Genomic DNA, 22,337 nt, shown 5'->3' on the forward strand with positions numbered 1-22,337 from the left:
ACTTTACAATTTTACAGCACCGGTTGTTAACAATTTAGAATACCAAATGCAACAGCTGAACTGTATTTCAGAAGAAAATTAATTTAAACAAAAATACTGCACATAAAGCTTTAAGCTTACACAGATATAAGATGCCTCCAGGCTGAGTTATATGGCTAGACTGGGATTGATATTTCTTTGTCATAAGGAACACAGTTAGCAAACTTCATTAAATGATGAGTTTCATGATAATAAATAGAATTATTCTTTCTATCCTAATATTTAACAAAAAATATCTAAATTTAATACAGAGAAATTTGTTGGAAGCTGCAATGGAAGAAACAATTCCAAAACATGGAGTAAATTGTGTGTGTGTGTGTATATATATATATATATATATATATATATATATATATATATATATATATATATATATATATATATATAAACGGGAACTGAACTGTGCCATACTTTATTCCTGCTACAGTTGTCTTGTGACCTAATTGATAAGAAGCTAAATTAAACTGATTTACAGCTTGTAACATTTTCCCCCAGGACAAAGAATAATCTTGTTTTATGAACAATTACGAATTTCTTGTAGAAGTTTTACAGCTGCAAATACAATCAGTCACCATTAAAAAAAAAATTGTGGTTGCAGTTTTTGGCTTGGTGTAGTGCATATTCATCAGCCACAAAAACCAAAAGCTATAAAACTCTAAGAGGAACAGTCATCAACTTCCTCCATTTAAGATCTGCGGCCGCAGAATCCTCAGGATGCGCTCGTTCTTTGTGAGATCCCCTGGTAGGTCATTATTCTGTTGAAATATAACTTATTATTAGAAACACAGATAACAAAATATACCAAAGACAAAGTAATGCCACATAGAGCTGTTGTTATACTATAGACACTGTGGCTACCTACTAGGTAGCACTAATAAGTTTTTTAATAGTTTGTTCAGTGCAAAGGCACTTCAGAACTAGGAAAATGAACTAATTACTTTTAATACAGTTAAGGTGTGTACACAGACAATACTGTGTATTGTCCACTTGATGTCACTGTTAAACTGATGTAGCGCTACCACTCTGTCCAAAACTGGATCCTAATTATTAGTTCTAAAAACTCAGATTAGAGGTAAAAGCTTTGAAGTCATTTTAGTGTTGAGTCATTTGACTGGATTCAGTTAAAGAAATTGTTCACTAATTTGTTCGGTGACAATTCTTGTTTGTTCAAATCAATGCGCAGCCTACTCATGCATACAACTAACAGTCTTGATAAGCATACCGATCTATTCAAATAACAAACAGCATAACGTAAAAATAATAACTGCAGAGGCCAAACCTCCTTCATTAGGATTGACAGGCACAGAGGCTACACCTCCTTCATCGGGAGTGATGAGAAGAAGCCATACCAGAACACATAATAATACCTCAAGCTGACGTTTGTTCATCTAAAGTGTTTGGACCTGAAAAATCTCATGAAATATGCTGTAGCTGTTACTATATAAATCACATGATAGGTCATCATTCATATATGAACTATGCAACAAATTTTTTAAAAATAAATACTGATTTATATTTAAACACAAACAAACTTCCTGCTAATTTTCACTTGAAATGCAATTACACCAAAATCTGAAGTAGTTAATTATGTTTAATCAATCGAAATTTCAGGCCTCTATCACTGGGTCTGGCGGACACAGAAATCATTCCTCCCTCACTGAGAACTGACAATCACAGAGGCCATGTCTCCTTCACTGAGACACCAACTGAACCCCAAGGCAACATCAAAGGAAATGGTGAAGGAATTGGAGGCATCAGGTATCAAAAAATGTATATCCACCATTAAGAGAGTACTACATTGCCATGGCATGAAAAGCTGTCACGCAAGGAAGAAATCCCTATTCAAAGACCGGCATGAAAAAGTCAAACCGAAGTTTACAGGTGATGACATTTTGGAGGCGTGTTCTCTTCAGATGAAACACAATTTGAATTGTTTGGCCATAACAATTAGTGCTATGTATAGAGGAAAAAGATTGAGGCTTTTAATCTGAAGAACACCATCTCAACTGTGAAGCATGGCGGTGGCTGCATCATGTTGTGGTGGTGTTTTGCTGGAAAAGGGACTGATGCACTGCACAAAATTTATGACATTGTGAAGTAGGATTATTTAGAAATGCTGAAGCAAACCTTGAGACATCAGCCAAAAAATTAAAACGTGTGTCTAAGCAAGGACTGACTGAGTTACACCAGTTTTGTCAGGAGAAATGAACAAAAAATTCCAGCAAAGTATTGTCAGAAGCTTATGGAAGGCTACCCAAAGTGTTTGATTCAAGTTCAAGCAATTAATAGACAATGCCACTGTGGCAGCAGGGGTGTGGTTGAGAGAGAGGAGCTGGGTTGAACCAGCAGGTAACGTGTGATGATTCTCACTTGTGTCGGATTACCGCCAGTCTACTTATGTGTGCTTTCAGCGGCTGCCGTAATGAGAGTGAGAGATAGTGTGGCATAGCACACACACACACACACACACACACACACACACACACACACACACACACACACACCGGGGTTCTACAGCCACCAAATTCAAACAAAGTGTATGTAAACATTTGACCCTATAAATAACTGACGTAGCAGTAGCAAAACTTTCACAACGTCACTGTGTCCCATCTGGGGCGGCTGTGGCTCAGGTGGTAGAGCGGGTTGTCCACTAATTGTAGGGTTGTCAGTTCGATTCCCGGCCCACATGACTCCACATACCAAAGTGTCCTTGGGCAAGACACTGATCCCCAAATTGCTCCTGATGGCAAGTTAGTGCCTTGCATGGCAGCTCTGCTACCATTGGTGTGGGTGAATGAGACACAGTGTAAAGTGCTTTGGATAAAAGCGCTATATAAGTGTGCCATTTACCATTTTAGTAAATAAACAGAGGAATAAATCTGTCCATTAGCTATTATTTTGGAATGACTTCTTATTAAAACAGAGTAGATATCCAAATTGACACATGACATGTATGGTGACATGTAACATGAAATGTGTGGAGTTGTGAAAAAGTCTGAATGTCTTTAGTCCTATTTGTATGTAAACTTTTGGCTGCAACCTCTCATGCCAGACTTCCTTCATTGTGTCTGACAGGCACACTGGCCACGCCTCCCTCACTGGAAATGGTTGGCACTAAGAAAGGGAGGGTGGAAAATGCACAGCGCTAAAGCAATCCAAGTTAATAATGTTTTTAAATCAGGCTTTATAGATGCAGTCAAAAAAATTAATTCCCAACTTCTGCTTCATACACACTGTTTTGAATCATCATGCAGATTTAAACCTTTATACACCTATCACACACCTTATTACGTAAAGTAGGATCGGCATTTGCTTTCAGCAGAAGAATCACAGTTTTCGGATCTCCACCCATGACTGCAGCATGAAGGGCCGTGGAACCATTCTAGACAAACAGCCCGTTATTTAAAACAGAGAGAAAATATGCCTCCAGAATTCACATCTGTAAGAACAGCAATATATATTATACACCTTGTCAGGTTATTAAGTATTAATGTAATAAATCAACTCAGTGAACTATGTAGTAGCTGTAGATAAACTCAAATGCAGGAACAATTTCAACAAGTTATCTCCTACCTTCAAAAGGCCAAGAGATGGGCTGAACTTTAGGAGCTCTTCTATGACATTGCAGTGTCCATTGTGTGCAGCTTTAAAAAGTGCAGTGGAACCATCCTTTCAGGAGGCAATGACAAAAACCCCATCCATTAATTAAGACGCAAATGAGTCAGACAACTAGTGAAATAATTACTGTGCTTAAGGCATATTGCATGCAGAAAAATTTAAGTTCAATGTAGAACTATATTATTCCCACTTCATAGCACAGTGCTGCTGAATTTGAAAATCTGACTGGTCAGAAGGCGTTGATTAATTTTCTATAACAGCAGCTCTGACAATAATTCCATTATAGTTTCAATTGTAACAACTTACACATGGGTGGCACATGATCCACAAAACGAATTATTAATTTCTGTATAACTGCTGATATGATACTTTTCTGAGTAGGTGTTTATTTAGCATTTATGGAAGGAGTCTTTAGTGTCAGCAATTTGTAACAGTTGGAGGTCAGGCTTTCGAGCAACACGATTACATCAGTAAGGGAAACATGTAAATGAGATTTTTCACCAAACTAATTTTGCCAGTTATATAGAGCCATACGTTTCTGTCCGCATCTCGGTCAGCACCACGCAGTAGCAGAACTTTCACAACTTCGCTGTGTCCCATCTGTGCTGCTATCCACAGGGGTGTGGTGCCATCCTGAGGTGTGAAGTAAATATAGAGCAGCAGATAAACCAGACAAGATGCATGATCAAGATAACAAAGTACAGCATACAGGCACACACAATCATGTCATACCACTGGAACAAAACAAGCACTAGCTGTATACATAATGTATTAAAGAGAGGGTGAAGAATGGATCCCCTCACCTCACGAGGCTGGTTTACTTTGGCGCCAGATGACAACAGCTGACGGACGATGGTCACATGACCTTCCTGAGAGGCTAAGAACAGTGGAGTGGCACCATCCTGAAATGTGATAGGAGAGTGATTGTGTGCTAAACAGGCAAAGTGGTTAAAAGATATGCTTGTATATATAAAACACTGAGGGAAAGCCTCCATGATTGACATATATTAAATTATACATACATTATACTATACGTATCTGTGCGTCTATGTTTGCGGCAGTGCACAAAAGAGATAAATGTAAAAAAATAATAATAATAATAATAATTATATACTTAAAGTAGCTATGTTATAGCTTTCTGATTAAATTAGCTCATAACATACTTTTGCTTCTAGCATGCTTTAAAATTAAGAGTTTTGTTTACTTTTAGTTATAACTCCTTGCATCCCCAGTGGCATTTGTTTACATCTAAAGAACTAATTTGGTTTGTGTTGATGATTTTTAGGCTTCGGTCCAAAGTGGATTCCTGACAGCGGTACACACCCGCTGACATGGCAGCAACCTGAGAGTCACTGAGGCAACTCAAGCCCTACAGGCAGATATAAATAGGGAAAAGGATGGGCATATTCAAATTGAAGAGAGTGAACTAACACTGAGCTGGTCATGGATGTTGGCTCCATTCTTGAGCAGCATCTCCACTACTTTGGAGTGACCACTCTGGCAGGCGGCACACAGAGCCGTGCCACCGTCCTGCAGGAAACACAGCAAAAAAAGGCGGCACTTTTGTGAATATGGTCCCAAAAGTCTGTATGGCCAACATAGTGTCCAAGCTTTTCTAAAATCAAACAACAAAAAATCTTCAGTTGCAATAATTAGTATATTGGCTTGACTTACAACACCCCCCAACATACATACACACACACACACACACACACACACACACACACACCATTCAGTGATATGATTTTCTCAGGCTGCAAATTAATTGTGCTCAGTGCTCTGATATTTTAAATCATGTTTGATTTTCTCTGCAGTGAATCAGATGGTGCAAACCCCTCTATAACTAGCAGCAAGATAGTGGTAAGAAACAGCCAATTCATCTGCTGTCATGTGCAGCAGATCCCTGAATCCAGTCCTATTATCCATTTATTTGTGTGGAAGAACGAGAGAAAAACTGTAAGCACGATAATAATAACACTTCTATAAGAAATTATTTGGCAGGTCATATCCAAATGGTTGTTAGAAACATCAAAAATAATAACAAACATGACATGATGATTCATGGCAAAGCACAGTAAAGAAATAGCTACAGTTTTTGCACTATACCTCCAGTTTTCTTTGCAGAACAGACAATCCTTACTAGTGACAAAAGTAATCTCTATAATTAATGCAGATCCATGCTGTCTAGCACTGTGCAGCCAAAGCAAGTGTTAGCTCACTGGTAATACTGGTCAGCAGATTTCCTGCCTCCTAATTGCTAGGGCTTGACACTCTGACTCATTTTTTCCCCATCTCATCTCATAAAAAGCAGACTATATATTTCTGCAAAGCTTGTAATCATTGTCAGAACACTTTTATTTTTAAACTGACTTTGCATCCCTAGACGCAGGATCTTATCTGTATTAATTTACAGAGTGACTCAGGTTGCTGATCACTTTAAAGGCCCCAAACTTTGGGCCATACACAGTTATGTGTTTGTAATCAAGCTGCACTTTAAACACATTTCATTTGAATACCTTGGCCTGGAATTCTGTGGAAGCACCGAACTCAAACAGGAGCTTGACGATGTCATCATGTCCCTGCTGTGCTGCGAAGAACAAGGCTGTAGAACCTGTCTGAAGAAACAATCACAAGCACACACACACACACACACACACGTTTGTCTTACTATTCTTGTGAGGACCATCCACTGATGACCATCATCAGCTATAGCTATAGCTAACCTTAACCTCAGCAACCAAAATTAAACCTTTAGTATTTATTTTTCCTTTTAAATAAAGGCTGCAGTTGTTCTTATACAGTATCTCATAAAAGTGAGTACAGCCCTCACATTTTTGTAAATATTTGATTATATCTTTTAATGTGACAACACTGAAGAAATGGCACTTTGCTACAGTGTAAAGTAGTGAGTGTACAGCTTGTATAACAGTGTAAATTTGCTGTCCCCTCAAAATAACTCAACACACAGCCATTAATGTCTAAACCGCTGGCAACAAAAGTGAGTACACCCCTAAGTGAAACTGTCCAAATTGGGCCCAATTAGCCATCCCCCCCGGTGTCATGTGACCTGTCAGTGTTACAAGGTCTCAGGGGTGACTGGGGAGCTGGTGTGTTAAATTTGGTGTCATCACTCTCACACTCCCTCATACTGGTCACTGGAAGTTCAACATGGCTGCTCATGGCAAAGAATTCTCTGAGGATCTGAAAAAAAGAGTTGTTGCTCTACATAAAGATGGCCTAGGCTATAAGACGATTTCCAAGACCCTGACACTGAGCTGCAGCACAGTGGCCAAGACCATACAGCGGTTTAACAGGACAGGTTCCACTCAGAACAGGCCTCGCCATGGTCGACCAAAGAAGTTGAGTGCACGTGCTCAGCGTCATATCCAGAGGTTGTGTTTGGGAAATAGACGTATAAGTGCTGCCAGCATTGCTGCAGAGGTTGAAGGGGTGGGGGGTCAGCCTGTCAGTGCTCAGACCATAGGCCGCACACTGCATCAAATTGGTCTGCATGGCTGTCGTCCCAGAAGGAAGCCTCTTCTAAAGATGATGCACAAGAAAGCCCGCAAACAGTTTGCTGAAGACAAGCAGACTAAGGACATGGATTTCTGGAACCATGTCCTGTGGTCTGGTGAGACCAAGATACACTTATTTGGTTCAGATGGTGTCAAGCGTGTGTGGCGGTAACCAGGTGAGGAGTGCAAAGACAAGTGTGTCTTGCCTACAGTCAAGCATGGTGGTGGCAGTGTCATGGTCTGGGGCTGCATGAGTGCTGCCGCCACTGGAGAGCTACAGTTCATTGAGGGAACCATGAATGCCAACATGTACTATGACATACTGAAGCAGAGGATGATCCCAGCATGTATTCCAGCATGATAACGACCCCAAACACACCTCCAAGACGACCACTGCCTTGCTAAAGAAGCTGAGGGTGAAGGTGATGGACTGGCCAAGCATGTCTCCAGACCTAAACCCTATTGAGCATCTGTGGGGCATCCTCAAACGGAAGGTGGAGGAGCACAAGGTCTCTAACATCCACCAGCTCCGTGATGTCGTCATGGAGGAGTGGAAGAGGACTCCAGTGGCAACCTGTGAAGCTCTGGTGAACTCCATGCCCAAGAGGGTTAAGGCAGTGCTGGAAAATAATGGTGGCCACACAAAATATTGACACTTTGGGCCCAATTTGGACATTTTCACTTAGGGGTGTACTCACTTTTGTTGCCAGCGGTTTAGACATTAATGGCTGTGTGTTGAGTTATTTTGAGGGGACAGCAAATTTACACTGTTACACAAGCTGTACACTCACTACTTTACATTGTAGCAAAGTGTCATTTCTTCAGTGTTGTCACATTAAAAGATATAATCGAATATTTACAAAAATGTAAGGGGTGTACTCACTTTTGTGAGATACTGTAAAAATACCAAATGGGGACCAGCCCAATGTCCCCACAAGGTCAAAACTGTCAAGTATTCTGATTCTTGTGGGGACGTTTGTACCCCCCCAAAAAACCCTCACACATTCAGGTATTATTGTACTTGATGGGATCAAATGTTCCCAGAAACACAATAATGTAACATAAACCTATCTCTGTGAGACAACACACACAGACATTACATTCTGCAAGGTCGGAAAAAGCTACAACACTTCCCCATCATCCCCAAACATTATCATCAGGCACACATTATAAATCCTTAAAATGAACTATCAGTGTTTATAAAACCAGTTATTGTCCTGTTATAAATGAAAAATTAGTGCTGCAATGTTTCAAATTATTCAAAACTACAAATGATGCTAATGAATAAATTTTGAAATGCCTTAATACTGAACACTGTGTCATATTTTGCTAAGGAAATAAACTAATCCAAACACATACAAGTGGCTCAAGCTGAGCCTCTCTAACACAGGGTAAATATTTCCTTTAACTTTTATGACAAAGGCATATTTTGCACATTAATAATGCAGGTGATATTGATCCTTTCAGGTACTCAAAGTACTTATTCCAATCCTCATGAGTAAAATCTTCAATCATAAGGAGCAGGTCTTTGCACCTTTGAGAACTCTTTCAATATCACCACAAACAGCTCTCCCAGATAGCCCTTCATCCAGCCCTACTTCTGACAGAGACAACTGTCTTACCTCCCTCTGCAGGTTGATGTCTGCCCCTTGCATTATGAGTTCCCTCACACAGTCATAATGGCCGCTGTAGGAGGCCACCATCAGAGCCGAGGTGCCATACTGGTAAAAAAAATCATCATAAAGAATGAAATGAGATACAGTTTGAAGTGAGTATATTTTTAGTTTGTCTTTAAAGCAGTGTGTGCTGAGTCAATGGTTGCAATAATGAATGTAGATGAAACTGTCTTACGCTGTCTTTGCAGTCAATGACCACACGACCACTGTTCAGCAATAGCTGAAGGAGGGCCAGGTTCCCCTTTCTGGCAGCCCAAAATGCAGCATTGGCTAGGGGAGTTTCCTTCTGCAAGACACACATATATGCAAATAATATGTATGCTACTAAAACATAACATATCATACAATATAAACAGAGGGATGTCACTAGACCTGTCAAAATAATTACATAATCAACTAATTGCAATTATTCAAGCTGAATCTGATTATTTGTTCTGATCATAATCAGTCATTAGATTACACAGTCATAACTTCACATTTAAACACATTGACAGTTTCGGATACATTTAGTTTATTATGATTTATTACAGTATAATTAGTTACTATCGAAACGATAACATATTAGAATCAGTGCATTGATACAGAGCAGGCGTGTCCAATCTTATACACAAAGGGCCGGTGTGGGTGCAGGTTTTCATTCCAACCAAGCAGGAGCCACACTTGATTCCACCTGTTTAATCAGTTGATCTTAGCTTTCAATAGACTCAGGTGTGGCTTCTGCTAGGTTGGAATGAAAACCTGCAACCACACCGGCCCTTTCTGGATAAGATTGGACACCCCTGATATAGAGGGTATGCACTGACGTCACTTTCCCACCAGAACACACCCCCTCGGCCGGACTGAGTGGCAAAACATCCAGCAAAACGGCTGGTTTTAATAGGGGAAGCTGAAAAATGCTAGTATAACTAATGATTATCAGATTAAATTAAAGGCAGTTGGACTCAACAGTGACCCTTACAACGTGCCCAAGAACCTGTGGTCCATGGAAATCTGTTTTCCCTACATTTATATGTACTTGATTTTGAGGCCGGGGAAATATACTAAGCAAAGCCTGAAGACTTACAAAAGCCTGGGTCCTACTTCAAGGCGGGATTTGTTGGATAAATTAAAGTGACAAGAACACCAATAAACATTCTGGTTATATGTGGACAGGTTTTTTAAATTTAATTATATTATTTTATCTGGTAACCCATAAGCTATCTAGTCCTAGTTTGTTTGTATCTAACACTATTTCCACTTACTAACATTATATATTTGTGAAGGTAAAACAAAGTCAGAAAATGAATGAGCCCACATTATTCATCAATGGAAATATGCAGCATTTAAAAAGAAACATGTAGCAAATGACTCATCATTGTACAACCTGAATACCACATGCCAAAACAACTTACACTGCTCCACTTAGTAAAAAAGGACTGAATGTTTTTTTGGCACTCTGTAAAAAGATAGCTCTGAATTATTGTTGAATCTGTTAGCACAGTCAATCACACAACAGCTTTCCCCCCATTTTAGATGTGTTTTAGATGTGTCTTTTCTGTGTTTTAGTGGAATTAATGCTGTACATTAGCTCAGTCTTTTTGCCACTCGTTGGGCGTGACCGCAGTGAGTTCCGCCTACCGTGACGTCACGTGCATACACTATAAATACGCAATATCGCACGAGCGAGTGTGCGGTTATACTGAATATAGGCTGTGAAACGGCAGGTAATCACAGCCATGCCAGTATTCCGTATTTAACAGCACGATTGCGAGTGCAATGTTGCTTTTTACAATGGTTATAAAAACAAGAAATTAATATCGAATAAATGACATTTCGGATACAATATGCCCAAATAATTAGTTTATTTTTGGTCCGAAAATGGAAATAGATCCGGAAGAAGGCACACTCGTGGACAGCCCATCAGTCTACGTCACATGCGTACGTTATGGCTGCGTCTCAAACCACAATGTCAAATCCCTTCAAAATAACACGTCATCACAGGTCGCCATGACATCATATAAAGGCGTATTAAACTGTGACATATTGACGTACAAAAACGGGTAGTATTTTAACAGGCAAATTAGTGAAGTAGTATGCGGTTTAGGACGCAGTCTTAGAGGCAGATTGAAGTAGCGGTTTTATTTTCCGGATCTTATTATTTATTATATGTGCAGAACAGTGCGAAATTTTACTATATTATTTAACAACAACAAAAAAACAGACACAAGCATTTAAAACACCACAAAATAGCACCACGCCTCAAAATGAACTAACGGTTTAAAAACCGCTATAGAAGTGCACAGTGAGAGGCGGCATGAAGGCGTCTCTCCATTCTGCAGCCTGATCACTGCAAAGGGCGCATCAGAGATCAGCTTTCTATCTGAGCTGAGGGGGAAAACATGAGCACATTTCCCTACACTCTAAACCTAACGTCGTTATAAATGCGCGAAGACCAAGTGATTTACCTTGAAAGACATGCTGAGCTCACTGGGGTCTCATTCCGCCGTGTGTAACTCCACTTTCCCTTCAGGAGCTCAGAGAATTCAAGGATTTATAGCGACCTGCTGAGGCACAGACTCTCAATGCAGAATAGCGGCATGAGGTGTGTTGTATTCAGCAGCCAACGCTCTCTCTCTCTCTCTCTCTCTCCTTCCTTCACTACCTCCACTATATTTACTAAAACATGGAGGGTAAGGTAAAAAATTAATTCATTACAGATTATACAGTGTTGCATGTACTGTATGGTATACAGTGGGGTCCAAAAGTCTGATACCACTAGTACATTTATTTTCCTAATTTAGAAAAAAAAAAATTATATATATATATATATATATATATATATATATATATATATATACATATATATATATATATATATATTTCCTTACAAATTATATTATCAGCAAAATTTAGAGTGAAATTAAAATCCTAGAAATACTTATATTAATTATAGAATTAAATATAGCTGCACGCAGTAATGTTGGATTCATGCTGAAGGTTGCAGATCATTTCAATATTGTCACAGTAGAGAAATGTATCCCACAGATACATTTTATCGCATTGTGATCCATGGCAGATTTTAAGTTCATTGAGTAGTTTTCTGTCCTCTGCTCAAGTGTTTCTGAGTGAGCATATACAGATAGCTAAACACATTTCAGCTTGTAGAGAGGCTTGAATGACCACTCAGGCAACAACAACAAAAAAGTAAAGTCTTACTTTGTTCCATAAGTGCAATCAAGTAATTTCTCTGGACAATTTTCTCTTACATTTCTTGTGAACGGAAAAGAAATACAAAAACACTTATTTAACATACATTAGTCAGTGAATACAATTCAGTTTACAATGCAATCTTTTAAGCTATATGCATTAAGTGTACTTTGACCCGATCCAAGACAAACAGCGCCATATATTGTTAAACATTATATAACAGAGACTATAATTGCTTCTAATGTCATTGTTTTTGGATATACGAGGTTGCCATCGCACTTGGTAACATACTGTAGTGTCCTCTTTGTATGTGGCACAGATCAAGACTACAGGTTTATGTTCCATTGATTTATGGACACAAGAAATATGTGCAACAGCTGTCAATTCACCAATATGTAAATAGTTAAGCCAATTTTTATTTGATTCCTTATTGCTTATCACCCTATAGAAAGACATGTATCCCACACATATGTACCACAGTTCAAGTCAGTTGGACCTACGGTTCATGAGAAGATTTTTGTATTTTTGGACAAATTTTCAATGTACTGGAATATCTATCATGGTGAACTTTATGGGTCCCTATGGCTTTTTTGTTCCCCATGAGAAATAAGGCATGTGTACCAATTTTCAGGCATTTTTCAGGGGCGGAGGGAAATCGCATAGAATTTGGTCATGGCCTGTAGTGCCACCTATGGGATCATGTGATGTGGGCTGTTTGTGGTGTAGGAGTTACAATGTGCCAAGTTTTTTTTCCTCCTGACTGATGAATCCTAATTAGATTTTCTTAGTATTTGTTATGTCCCCCAGTTGGTTTAATGACAGCACTCAAGCTGGAAAGGTCTCGACAGGTTTGTCCAAAACCTGATAATCATTTTACAATAAATCCATCAGTGTATTGTTTGAACATATACTTCAGCGGAATGGAGAATTCTTAAAGAAAATATGACTTTCAGTTAACATGGTTAATATCACAAATTTGTGTGAATTTAAATAGTGAATTAGAAACAGTGCAAAATGTATAGTTGAGATATTGAACATTTCCTTCCTTTCCATTCTTTGTTTTTTACTTAAAAAAAAATAAATTCTAAAGCTTTGCTTATTTCCAGTTTTAAATGGGAAAAAAAATCCAGATTTTCATTGTGGTCTCAGACTTTTGGACCGCATTGTATGTACTGTATGTGTTGTTGTATATGTTATATAATGTAGACAAAAGGTCAAATCTAGAACCCTTAAAGGTTCATAGGTTGTCACTCTGTATCCGTAAAGTTCTTTGTAGAATAATACAACAGAAGTTTCCTGTTTAGAACAAGATAGTGTTATACAAAGAACCCCTTTTCTAAGAGTCTATGTTACATGATTTACCAGGTAAAATTTCTGTATGAATAAAGTTTCTAATTCTCACTCACTCACTCACTCACTCACTCTCTCTCACACACACACACACACACACACACACACACACACACTCAGGTATTACAGCACATAAGGGGACCAAATTTTACCACAAACACAAAATAAAAAAAAATAAAAATTACATGTAAAAAAGCCTACTCTATGTTAAAAAAAAGAAGAAGAAAAAAGAAAAACCTAATGGGGACCAGCCAAATGTCCCTACAAAGTAAAAACTCCAGTATTCCTGTCATTGTGGGGGCATTTGGTCCCAATCAAGATTTAAAAAATCATGCCCCACATGTGTACCCAATTAGCAGTCTATGTATCAGCATTGTATCATAAATATCACCAAATAATAAAGATCCTCATAACTTCAAAATCATCACTTAATATCTCACAAACTCCAAACTACAGCACCTCAAAGCAGAACAGATGAGGCACAATGCTCATCAAAGATGAATGTTCATCATAAGACAGGCTCAAGTGTAATAACAGATTATTGCAGATTTCACCAACGTCCATGACGTCATGTGCTGACATCTGCATTACATCTGTATAAATATCCCGAAGGATTGAGATATAGAAAAGTGCAGATCAGCCTGTACTATTTGGACTTTTATAAGCATGGATATATTTATGAATGGACCTTATATACAACCTATCCATCTGATTTTGATGGCAATTTACATCACATTGGTGTAATAACATTTGTAGCTAGCTAATATAGGGCCAGATGAAAACAGTTGGGATAGTCATATAATCTGAGCAGCATTTGACGTGCAAACCTGTTTGAAGGAAACGGTAAATGGTGTATCATTCACTAAAGCAGGGTGTTATTAACAAACACAGCTTATTATTTAAGGGCTTTCTGGGCCTAGGCCTGGCTTAGTGTGCTATGACTAAAAGGACCAGCACAGTGAAGACACACCTTCCATATAGTATATAAACCTACAGAGTAGCCTAGTGTAGTGACATCTGTATGGGTTACATCCTCTAGTTCTCATTAGGCACTCATCCTCTGGACAGTGCTCGCAAAACATGCCAGGTAAGTGTTAAATGTGGTTCAAATTGTTTTATCCATAGGTTTTGATTTTCTATAAAATTTAAATGTCTATATGGGGCAAAGAAAATGTATAGGGCTTTTTCAACACCCCAAAAAATAATAGATAAAAACGATTAAAGATGGATGTTTTTAATGTTATGTAATATTAGACTTGTAATGTGGACTGTTATTCTAAATGGAATATTTATCATTTTTCCCCATAAATATTCTTCGACAAAAACTTTTATGAGACATGGTACTATGTTGTACTGATATGAGTGTATCAGGTGCTGCAGAGATTTGGGGTCTTTAAATACCTCAGTTTCAGTGCTGGATTTAGAAACAGTCCACCAACCAATAATAGTCAACAGCAGTGCTATGATCAGAATATATGATGAAGGCTCTAACTATGTAACATTTACGTGGACCAACACTGTAAGTGTGTGTAATAAAGTCACCAGAAAGAACCTGCTGTACCTGATACACTCAAATCAGTACTATATACATTGCAGGTATTGGGTATAAATGCAGATGGGCTACAGTCAGTAACAGTAACCTACAAAGAAATGTATATGGTAGATTTAGCTGATGAAATGGTCAATTAGTGTAGATACATGGAAGATGGTCCTGATAATACCATGAAATAACTTTACATTTATACCACAGTGCTGTTGAATTTTTTAATATGATTGTTTAAAAGGCATTGATTAATTTTCTGTAGCAGCAGCTCTTAAAGTAGCTCTGGCTGCAATGCAAATCATAGGTAATTCACTCTTTCTAATATGTAAACATTTCTTTAGTAATAGCTATTCCACAGTGATTTCTATGGCAGATGCACCACATAACCTATGACCAATTATTAATAAAATGATCAATAATGAGTTGTTATTTAAGAAAGAATAACATCTAATTATTCATATGGTGAAGTTTTCTGTAAGATGTTTAGTATTTATTGAGGGAGTCTCCAGTGTCAGCATTTTGTAACAGTCAGAGGTAAAGCTGTAATTTTAACGTACCCTCAAGGTGAGGATGCTTAGGTATATATTGCTATGTTTGGGCAGATATGAGTCGGGTCCCTTGGAAGGTTCTGGTTAGGAGGACACTCCTGGTCAGCCTCTTTGTGGTTGTACCACTCTCAATGGCAATGGAGTCAGAAGAGGAAACACCATCAGAATGGAAGCTGTGGAAGAGAGCTAATGGAGTGGACTATGAAGAAGAGGTAAATATCAAAAACAGATAAATAGCATTTTATATATCAGGTAGATCATGTTGTTATTTATATAACACACCTATACATGATAAGTAACAGTGATTATAAGTGCTATAAGATATACTGTACATCATTGCCTACATTCTAGGGTTATTTTTCACTTCTGCATCAGGAAGAACTGAAAACTAATTCAGAGCACATAAAGATGTCAGGTCTTATAACATAAATCATTCTCTGTTCTTCTCTCCTAAAGAACACTGATAATAAAAGAAGAGCCATTTGGGAGAAAAACAAGAACCTGATTGAGGATAACAATAGAAAATTTTATATGGGCATGTCAGAGTTTACTATGGCAATGAACAAATACGGAGACCTGGTAAGTCATAATTTTATAGATATCTCATGCCATGCTATTCAGTCCTTACTTCTATGCTGGCGCACATTGTAAAGACATGGATTTTTGACATCATTATAGCATTAATTAACATCTGTATTTAATATTAATAAAATAACATGCTGTATGAATTTCCTTTATTTATTTATTTTCAATAATGATGCAAATAGGCCAAATCTAAAGAAAACTGTCAATTATGAACATTCACTAGCATGCTATAATACATGTGCTAACTTCCTTTTAAAAAAAAAAAAAAAAAAAAAAGTTAAGCTAAACATAGAATATTCTTTGTCAAATTCACATAAATTTTTCTAGACTCGGTTGGAGTATCATCAGTTACTGGGAGCCAAGGTAAATGGAAATGCGCACAAGAAGCGTAAGACTGCTGATGCACGCAAACTACGCTACCATGCCAGAAGACTACGACTGAAGTCGGTAGACTACAGACAGATGGGATACGTCACCGAGATTAAAGACCAGGTGAGCATTAACTCTTCTCAGCTACAAAGGGTTGATAGCCTTGTGTTTTTCTTTGTAAAAACATGCAATAAAACATTTAATAAACATGAAATGCCCTGAAGATGTCCAGGAGAACTTCACCATTCTTAGCCTTCTTCCTCTGAATGTGTGTGTTTGTTTATATATGTATATATCAATACATCACAAGTGTCTTGTTTTCTCATTCAGGGTTACTGTGGGTCGTGTTGGGCTTTCAGCACTACAGGTGCCATCGAGGGACAAATGTTCAAGAAAACAGGTCAGCTGGTGTCTCTTAGCGAGCAGAATCTGGTGGACTGCTCATGGTCCTACGGCACATACGGCTGCAATGGGGCCTGGATGGCCAACGCTTATGATTATGTGATTAACAATGGGCTGCAAGCCTCTGCAACATACCCTTATACCTCAGTGGTGAGTGCGAGTCACAGAGTCAGCTAGGTGGCAGAGTTTTCCTAATGAACATGAAAAACCTTCATCACATTAAAAATTATATTACTATTATAGGCTTGACCTGGCAGTAACAAATTAGTAATAGCAATAAATCAAATGGTTATGTTAGAAGTTTTTCCATTCTCTCCGTTTCTTATTTACAATCCTCCAAATATGGGAAGTGTTTTGTGCATTTTTCCTTTTCACAAGAATTTCCAAAAATGTTTATATTTCTAATACTTGATTGGAAATATAAGGTACTGTATATTAGCAACATTATTGTAATATTAATTAGAATATCGCAATATTCTAAATAATAAACAGAACATAAGCCTTGCTTTGTTTCTTTAAATCACTTCTGAAATGTACTATTTGATTGTACTTCTCAGGATACACAGCCCTGCTTCTATGACAGCAACAAGGTTGTGGCACAAATCAGTGACTACAGGTTCATTCCCAATGGAGATGAACAGGCGTTGGCCGACGCTTTGGCAACTATCGGTCCAATCACTGTAGCAGTCGATGCTGACCACCCAAGCTTTCTGTTCTATAGCTCAGGTGAGAGGTTCAAAATTGTACTTCAAAACATGATGAGAACATTTTTATGGATTAAAATGCAGAACTACTTAAAATAAGTAAATGGTAAAACATAGCAGAGTGTGCTGTCATACAGTGAGGGAAAAAAGTATTTGATCCCCTGCTGATTTTGTACGTTTGCCCACTGACAAAGAAATGATCAGTCTATAATTTTAATGGTAGATTTATTTGAACAGTGAGAGACAGAATAACAACAAAAAAATCCAGAAAAACGCATGTCAAAAATGTTATAAATTGATTTGCATTTTAATGAGGGAAATATGTATTTGACCCCTCTGCAAAACATGACTTAGTACTTGGTGGCAAAACCCTTGTTGGCAATCACAGAGGTCAGACGTTTCTTGTAGTTGGGCACCAGGTTTGCACACATCTCAGGAGGGATTTTGTCCCACTCCTCTTTGCAGATCTTCTCCAAGTCATTAAGGTTTCGAGGCTGACGTTTGGCAACTCGAACCTTCAGCTCCCTCCACAGATTTTCTATGGGATTAAGGTCTGGAGACTGGCTAGGCCACTCCAGGACCTTAATGTGCTTCTTCTTGAGCCACTCCTTTGTTGCCTTGGCCGTGTGTTTTGGGTCATTGTCATGCTGGAATACCCATCCACGACCCATTTTCAATGCCCTGGCTAAGGGAAGGAGGTTCTCACCCAAGATTTGACGGTACATGGCCCCGTCCATCGTCCCTTTGATGCGGTGAAGTTGTTCTGTCCCCTTAGCAGAAAAACACCCCCAAAGCATAATGTTTCCACCTCCATGTTTGACGGTGGGGATAGTGTTCTTGGGGTCATAGGCAGCATTCCTCCTCCTCCAAACACGGCGAGTTGAGTTGATGCCAAAGAGCTCCATTTTGGTCTCATCTGACCACAACACTTTCACCCAGTTTTCCTCTGAATCATTCAGACGGGCATGTATATGTACTTTCTTGAGCAGGGGGACCTTGCGGGCGCTGCAGGATTTCAGTCCTTCACGGCGTAGTGTGTTACCAATTGTTTTCTTGGTGACTATGGTCCCAGCTGCCTTGAGATCATTGACAAGATCCTCCCGTGTAGTTCTGGGCTGATTCCTCGCTGTTCTCATGATCATTGCAACTCCACGAGGTGAGATCTTGCATGGAGCCCCAGGCCGAGGGAGATTGACAGTTCTTTTGTGTTTCTTCCATTTGCGAATAATCGCACCAACTGTTGTCACCTTCTCACCAAGCTGCTTGGCAATGGTCTTGTAGCCCATTCCAGACTTGTGTAGGTCTACAGTCTTGTCCCTGACATCCTTGGAGAGCTCTTTGGTCTTGGCCATGGTGGAGAGTTTGGAATCTGATTGATTGATTGCTTCTGTGGACAGGTGTCTTTTATACAGGTAACAAGCTGAGATTAGGAGCACTCCCTTTAAGAGTGTGCTCCTAATCTCAGCTCGTTACCTTTATAAAAGACACCTGGGAGCCAGAAATCTTTCTGATTGAGAGGGGGTCAAATACTTATTTCCCTCATTAAAATGCAAATCAATTTATAACATTTTTGACATGCGTTTTTCTGGATTTTCTTGTTTGATTTTCTTGTTGTCTCTCACTGTTCAAATAAACCTACCATTAAAATTATAGACTGATCATTTCTTTGTCAGTGGGCAAACGTACAAAATCAGCAGGGGATCAGATACTTCTTTCCCTCACTGTAGGAAAATAGTCATTGATGAGGTGTGATGTGGTCTGACGTGACGTTACTGTTACCACCTTTAAGTTGATTCTTTTCCAATAAAAGCATATCCTGAAGTGTTTTATTCCTCATATAACATAACAATTTCCAGATACCACTAACAATGAAAATGAACATAACTTATTAATGAAAGATATGTCTGTCATTGGATCCAGGGAGATGCAAGTGCAGATTTCTTTATTAAAAAAACAACAACAAAACAAAAACAAATTAAAAAAAAACACAAGCGGAGACTGGAAAATAACCCAAAAACTAGAATAACTAAAACAAGGAACTATACTAAAAGCAAGCCATGGCAAGGCAAAGAGAATAAAACTCAACATGAAAACAAAGAACACTCATGGTGCAACTATGCACAAAACACACAAAGTAAGGACTGAACACACAGAACGTAAATAGGATGCCTAACTGGAAAACACAAAACAAGTGTGCTTAAGCAAAAGAAATTGAGCGGACAACAAAAGAAATAAAAAAAAAATGGGTGAATGTGCCCTCTGGTGGTCTATAGCGGAATTGTCTCTGGTGGACACAACAATTTAATGCTTTTTAACCATTTGTTATATTTAATGTGGTATATCGTCGAGAAACATTGGTTGATGTCATAAATTACGTTATAGCAGCTATCTCTTGAACTTGATCAGATTAAAAAAAAATGTAGTGTGTCACGTTACTGAGAAAATATAAACACAAACTCCTCTGTCCTGAAGACGCCAGTGAAGAAAACAAACCTACTGTTACAAAGAGCTGACACTGGTGACTCATAAATAGAACTTAGTTCATATAAACTAAATCAAAGTGTACCTTTCTTTCACATTAAAGTAATTTGAAATGTTCTGTCAGGGATCTATGAGGAGCCAAGATGTAATCCGAACAACCTGAGCCATGCAGTGCTTCTGGTTGGCTACGGCTCAGAGAGAGGCAGAGACTACTGGATCATCAAAAACAGGTCAGAACATGCCCTTCCTACACTCAGTGTATTGAAGATCTTTGTAATAACTGATTTTAGAATCAAGCTAAGGAAGTTATGACTTAATAGGTAATTCGCCTTGGCCGTTTCTCACATTGATATACACTACAGTAGTGACTTACTAAAGGTTTCACAAACTTTCAAGCACAACTGTATATATTGAAACAAATTAAGGTGAGGTGAACTTAAGTGAGGAGTTTAAGCATTAAAGATTAAAAAATATATATATGAACACTGAATAGTGTAGTGTAATAGCATTGTTCACAGTATGGCCATGATACAGGGGCATTAGAACATGCTTTGTATGTGTATGTGTCCTGTACACACTATAGATACACATTTAGAATTAGCTTTGTAAATTGGAAACCAGCAACACTCTGAAAATTTAATCTAACCATAATAATTATGCAACATGTTACATTAGATTGGTTAAAGGTCAGAGGTGGGTAGTAATGTGCTACATTCACAACTTTTTTGGAAAAAAAAATACTTTTAAGAGAAGGTTTAACTGGCCATATAATATTACTCATATTAACATATAATATTACTCAAGTTCACTTTCAATCACAGAAATGTTCTTTTACATCACTACATTCGGCGGCATTCCTCCATTACTGTTAAATATTAATGAATATATGTAGTTTTAATAATTAGTGTATTTCGCATATAATGAGGTTGCCAGTCTCGCAATACCCTGCAGTGGTCTGAATGGATTTTCCCTTCATTTTAATCAGATCCAAAGTAACTAGTAACTTGCTACCTGAGTAGTCTTCTGATTGGATACTTTATTACTCTTACTCAAGTAATTATTAACATTATTACTTTTACTGTTACTTGAGTAATTATTTTTAAGATAAGATAAGATAAGATAAGATAAGATAAGATATAACTTTATTAATCCCACGTAGGGGAAATTTAGGTCAACATAGCAGCACGAAGGAATATGAAAGAACAGAACAGAACAGATGCCGTATTGTAGAAGTATTCACACACTATTTACACTATACAATCAATAATAATTATTTACAACCAGATAATGTCTCAGATATAATCAGGCTTAAATCTGTCAGTTTGGTGCTGTGGTGCTGTGGACCCTGATGGCTGATGGCACAAATGAGCCTCCAAAGCGCTTTGAGGCTCGGGGCTGGTTGAGTCTGTGGCTGAAGGAGCTCCTGAGCTGCCTCAGCTCAGCATAGAAAGGATGAGAGGGGTTGTCCATGATGGTTTATAAGTAGTTTTACTTGTACTTGAGTAAAAGTTTTCGCTACTCTACCCACCTCTGCTGAATTTGCAGTTTGTAATGTTTACAATTGGGCGGGGAAGAAAGAAACGGTTTGTCAGTATTTTCACTGCAGTCTCAATTCAGTTGCAGGCAGGAGAGGGCTCTAAAATTTCTTCTTTAAAGCACATCAATATCCTGTGCAAGAGAACTCCAGGATTAGAAAATTCCACAGCTAAAATGCTAGGTTTTTTCCTCACTCTAGCACACCGCATCTAAACTTCTGAAGGAGGAATGAGCTGAATCATGTATGCTAGAGGAGCATGAAGGAAAAACAACACTAAAATGTACAAACAAGTCCTACAGGACTGAAATATTGGAACTGCGGTGGAAGAGTGTACACTGTTGATAAGTCTAACCTTCTCTCTGTCATCAGCTGGGGCACAGGTTGGGGAGAAGGAGGATACATGCGCATGATCCGAAACGGCAGCAACACCTGTGGCATCGCCAGCTATGCTCTCTACCCTATTGTATAAATCTTTTTGTATCTCTCAATTAAAAAAATTGTTGACTTATTAACTCAGTGTCCAAGATTGATTCTTTGTGCTGGAAATTAATAAACAACATTTCACTCTGGTTGAAAATATACACCATAATATCCATGACTCTCCGACTCAATTCAGGAGCTCTACATGTGACATGATAAAAATTAATAAGAGATACTTTATTCCTTTGTATTCCATGACTATCATGTCAAACACTGGGCAGTCATAGCAGGTGCAGACAGGGTATTTGGAGTCAGGTTTCCAAAGACTAAATATAGCAATGTTTTGAGAAAATGGCTCAAAAAT

At 38.3% G+C, this 22,337-nt stretch overlaps 2 protein-coding genes across 3 annotated transcripts; one reads left to right on the forward strand and one right to left on the reverse strand.

Annotated features, from left to right (window-relative positions):
• Positions 1-449: 449 nt before the first annotated feature.
• ankrd29 (ankyrin repeat domain 29) lies at positions 450-11,459 on the reverse strand. Of its 2 annotated transcripts, XM_053635161.1 has the most exons (10): positions 11,293-11,459; positions 9,024-9,134; positions 8,795-8,893; positions 6,174-6,272; positions 5,089-5,187; positions 4,461-4,559; positions 4,192-4,290; positions 3,613-3,708; positions 3,323-3,421; positions 450-794 (listed from the first exon to the last, which is right to left on the reverse strand). In XM_053635161.1, exons 1-10 carry the CDS (start codon positions 11,302-11,304, stop codon positions 711-713), a joined length of 897 nt encoding a protein of 298 aa, XP_053491136.1. In that variant the 5' UTR covers positions 11,305-11,459; the 3' UTR covers positions 450-710. The 2 variants fall into 2 exon arrangements, with proteins under 2 accessions (XP_053491136.1, XP_053491135.1); XM_053635160.1 differs by lacking the exon at positions 11,293-11,459 and having other exon boundaries at positions 9,024-9,298.
• A 3,975-nt stretch (positions 11,460-15,434) lies between these two features.
• cts12 (cathepsin 12) lies at positions 15,435-22,167 on the forward strand. The gene is made up of 7 exons (XM_053635163.1): positions 15,435-15,687; positions 15,932-16,054; positions 16,388-16,552; positions 16,760-16,981; positions 17,389-17,557; positions 20,141-20,246; positions 21,923-22,167. The coding sequence occupies exons 1-7, from the start codon at positions 15,532-15,534 to the stop codon at positions 22,020-22,022; spliced, it is 1,041 nt and encodes a 346-aa protein (XP_053491138.1). The 5' UTR covers positions 15,435-15,531; the 3' UTR covers positions 22,023-22,167.
• The last annotated feature ends 170 nt before the right edge of the window (positions 22,168-22,337 follow it).

This window comes from Ictalurus furcatus, chromosome 10 (assembly GCF_023375685.1).
Source record: "Ictalurus furcatus strain D&B chromosome 10, Billie_1.0, whole genome shotgun sequence".
In the NCBI taxonomy this organism is placed as follows: Eukaryota; Metazoa; Chordata; class Actinopteri; order Siluriformes; family Ictaluridae; genus Ictalurus; species Ictalurus furcatus.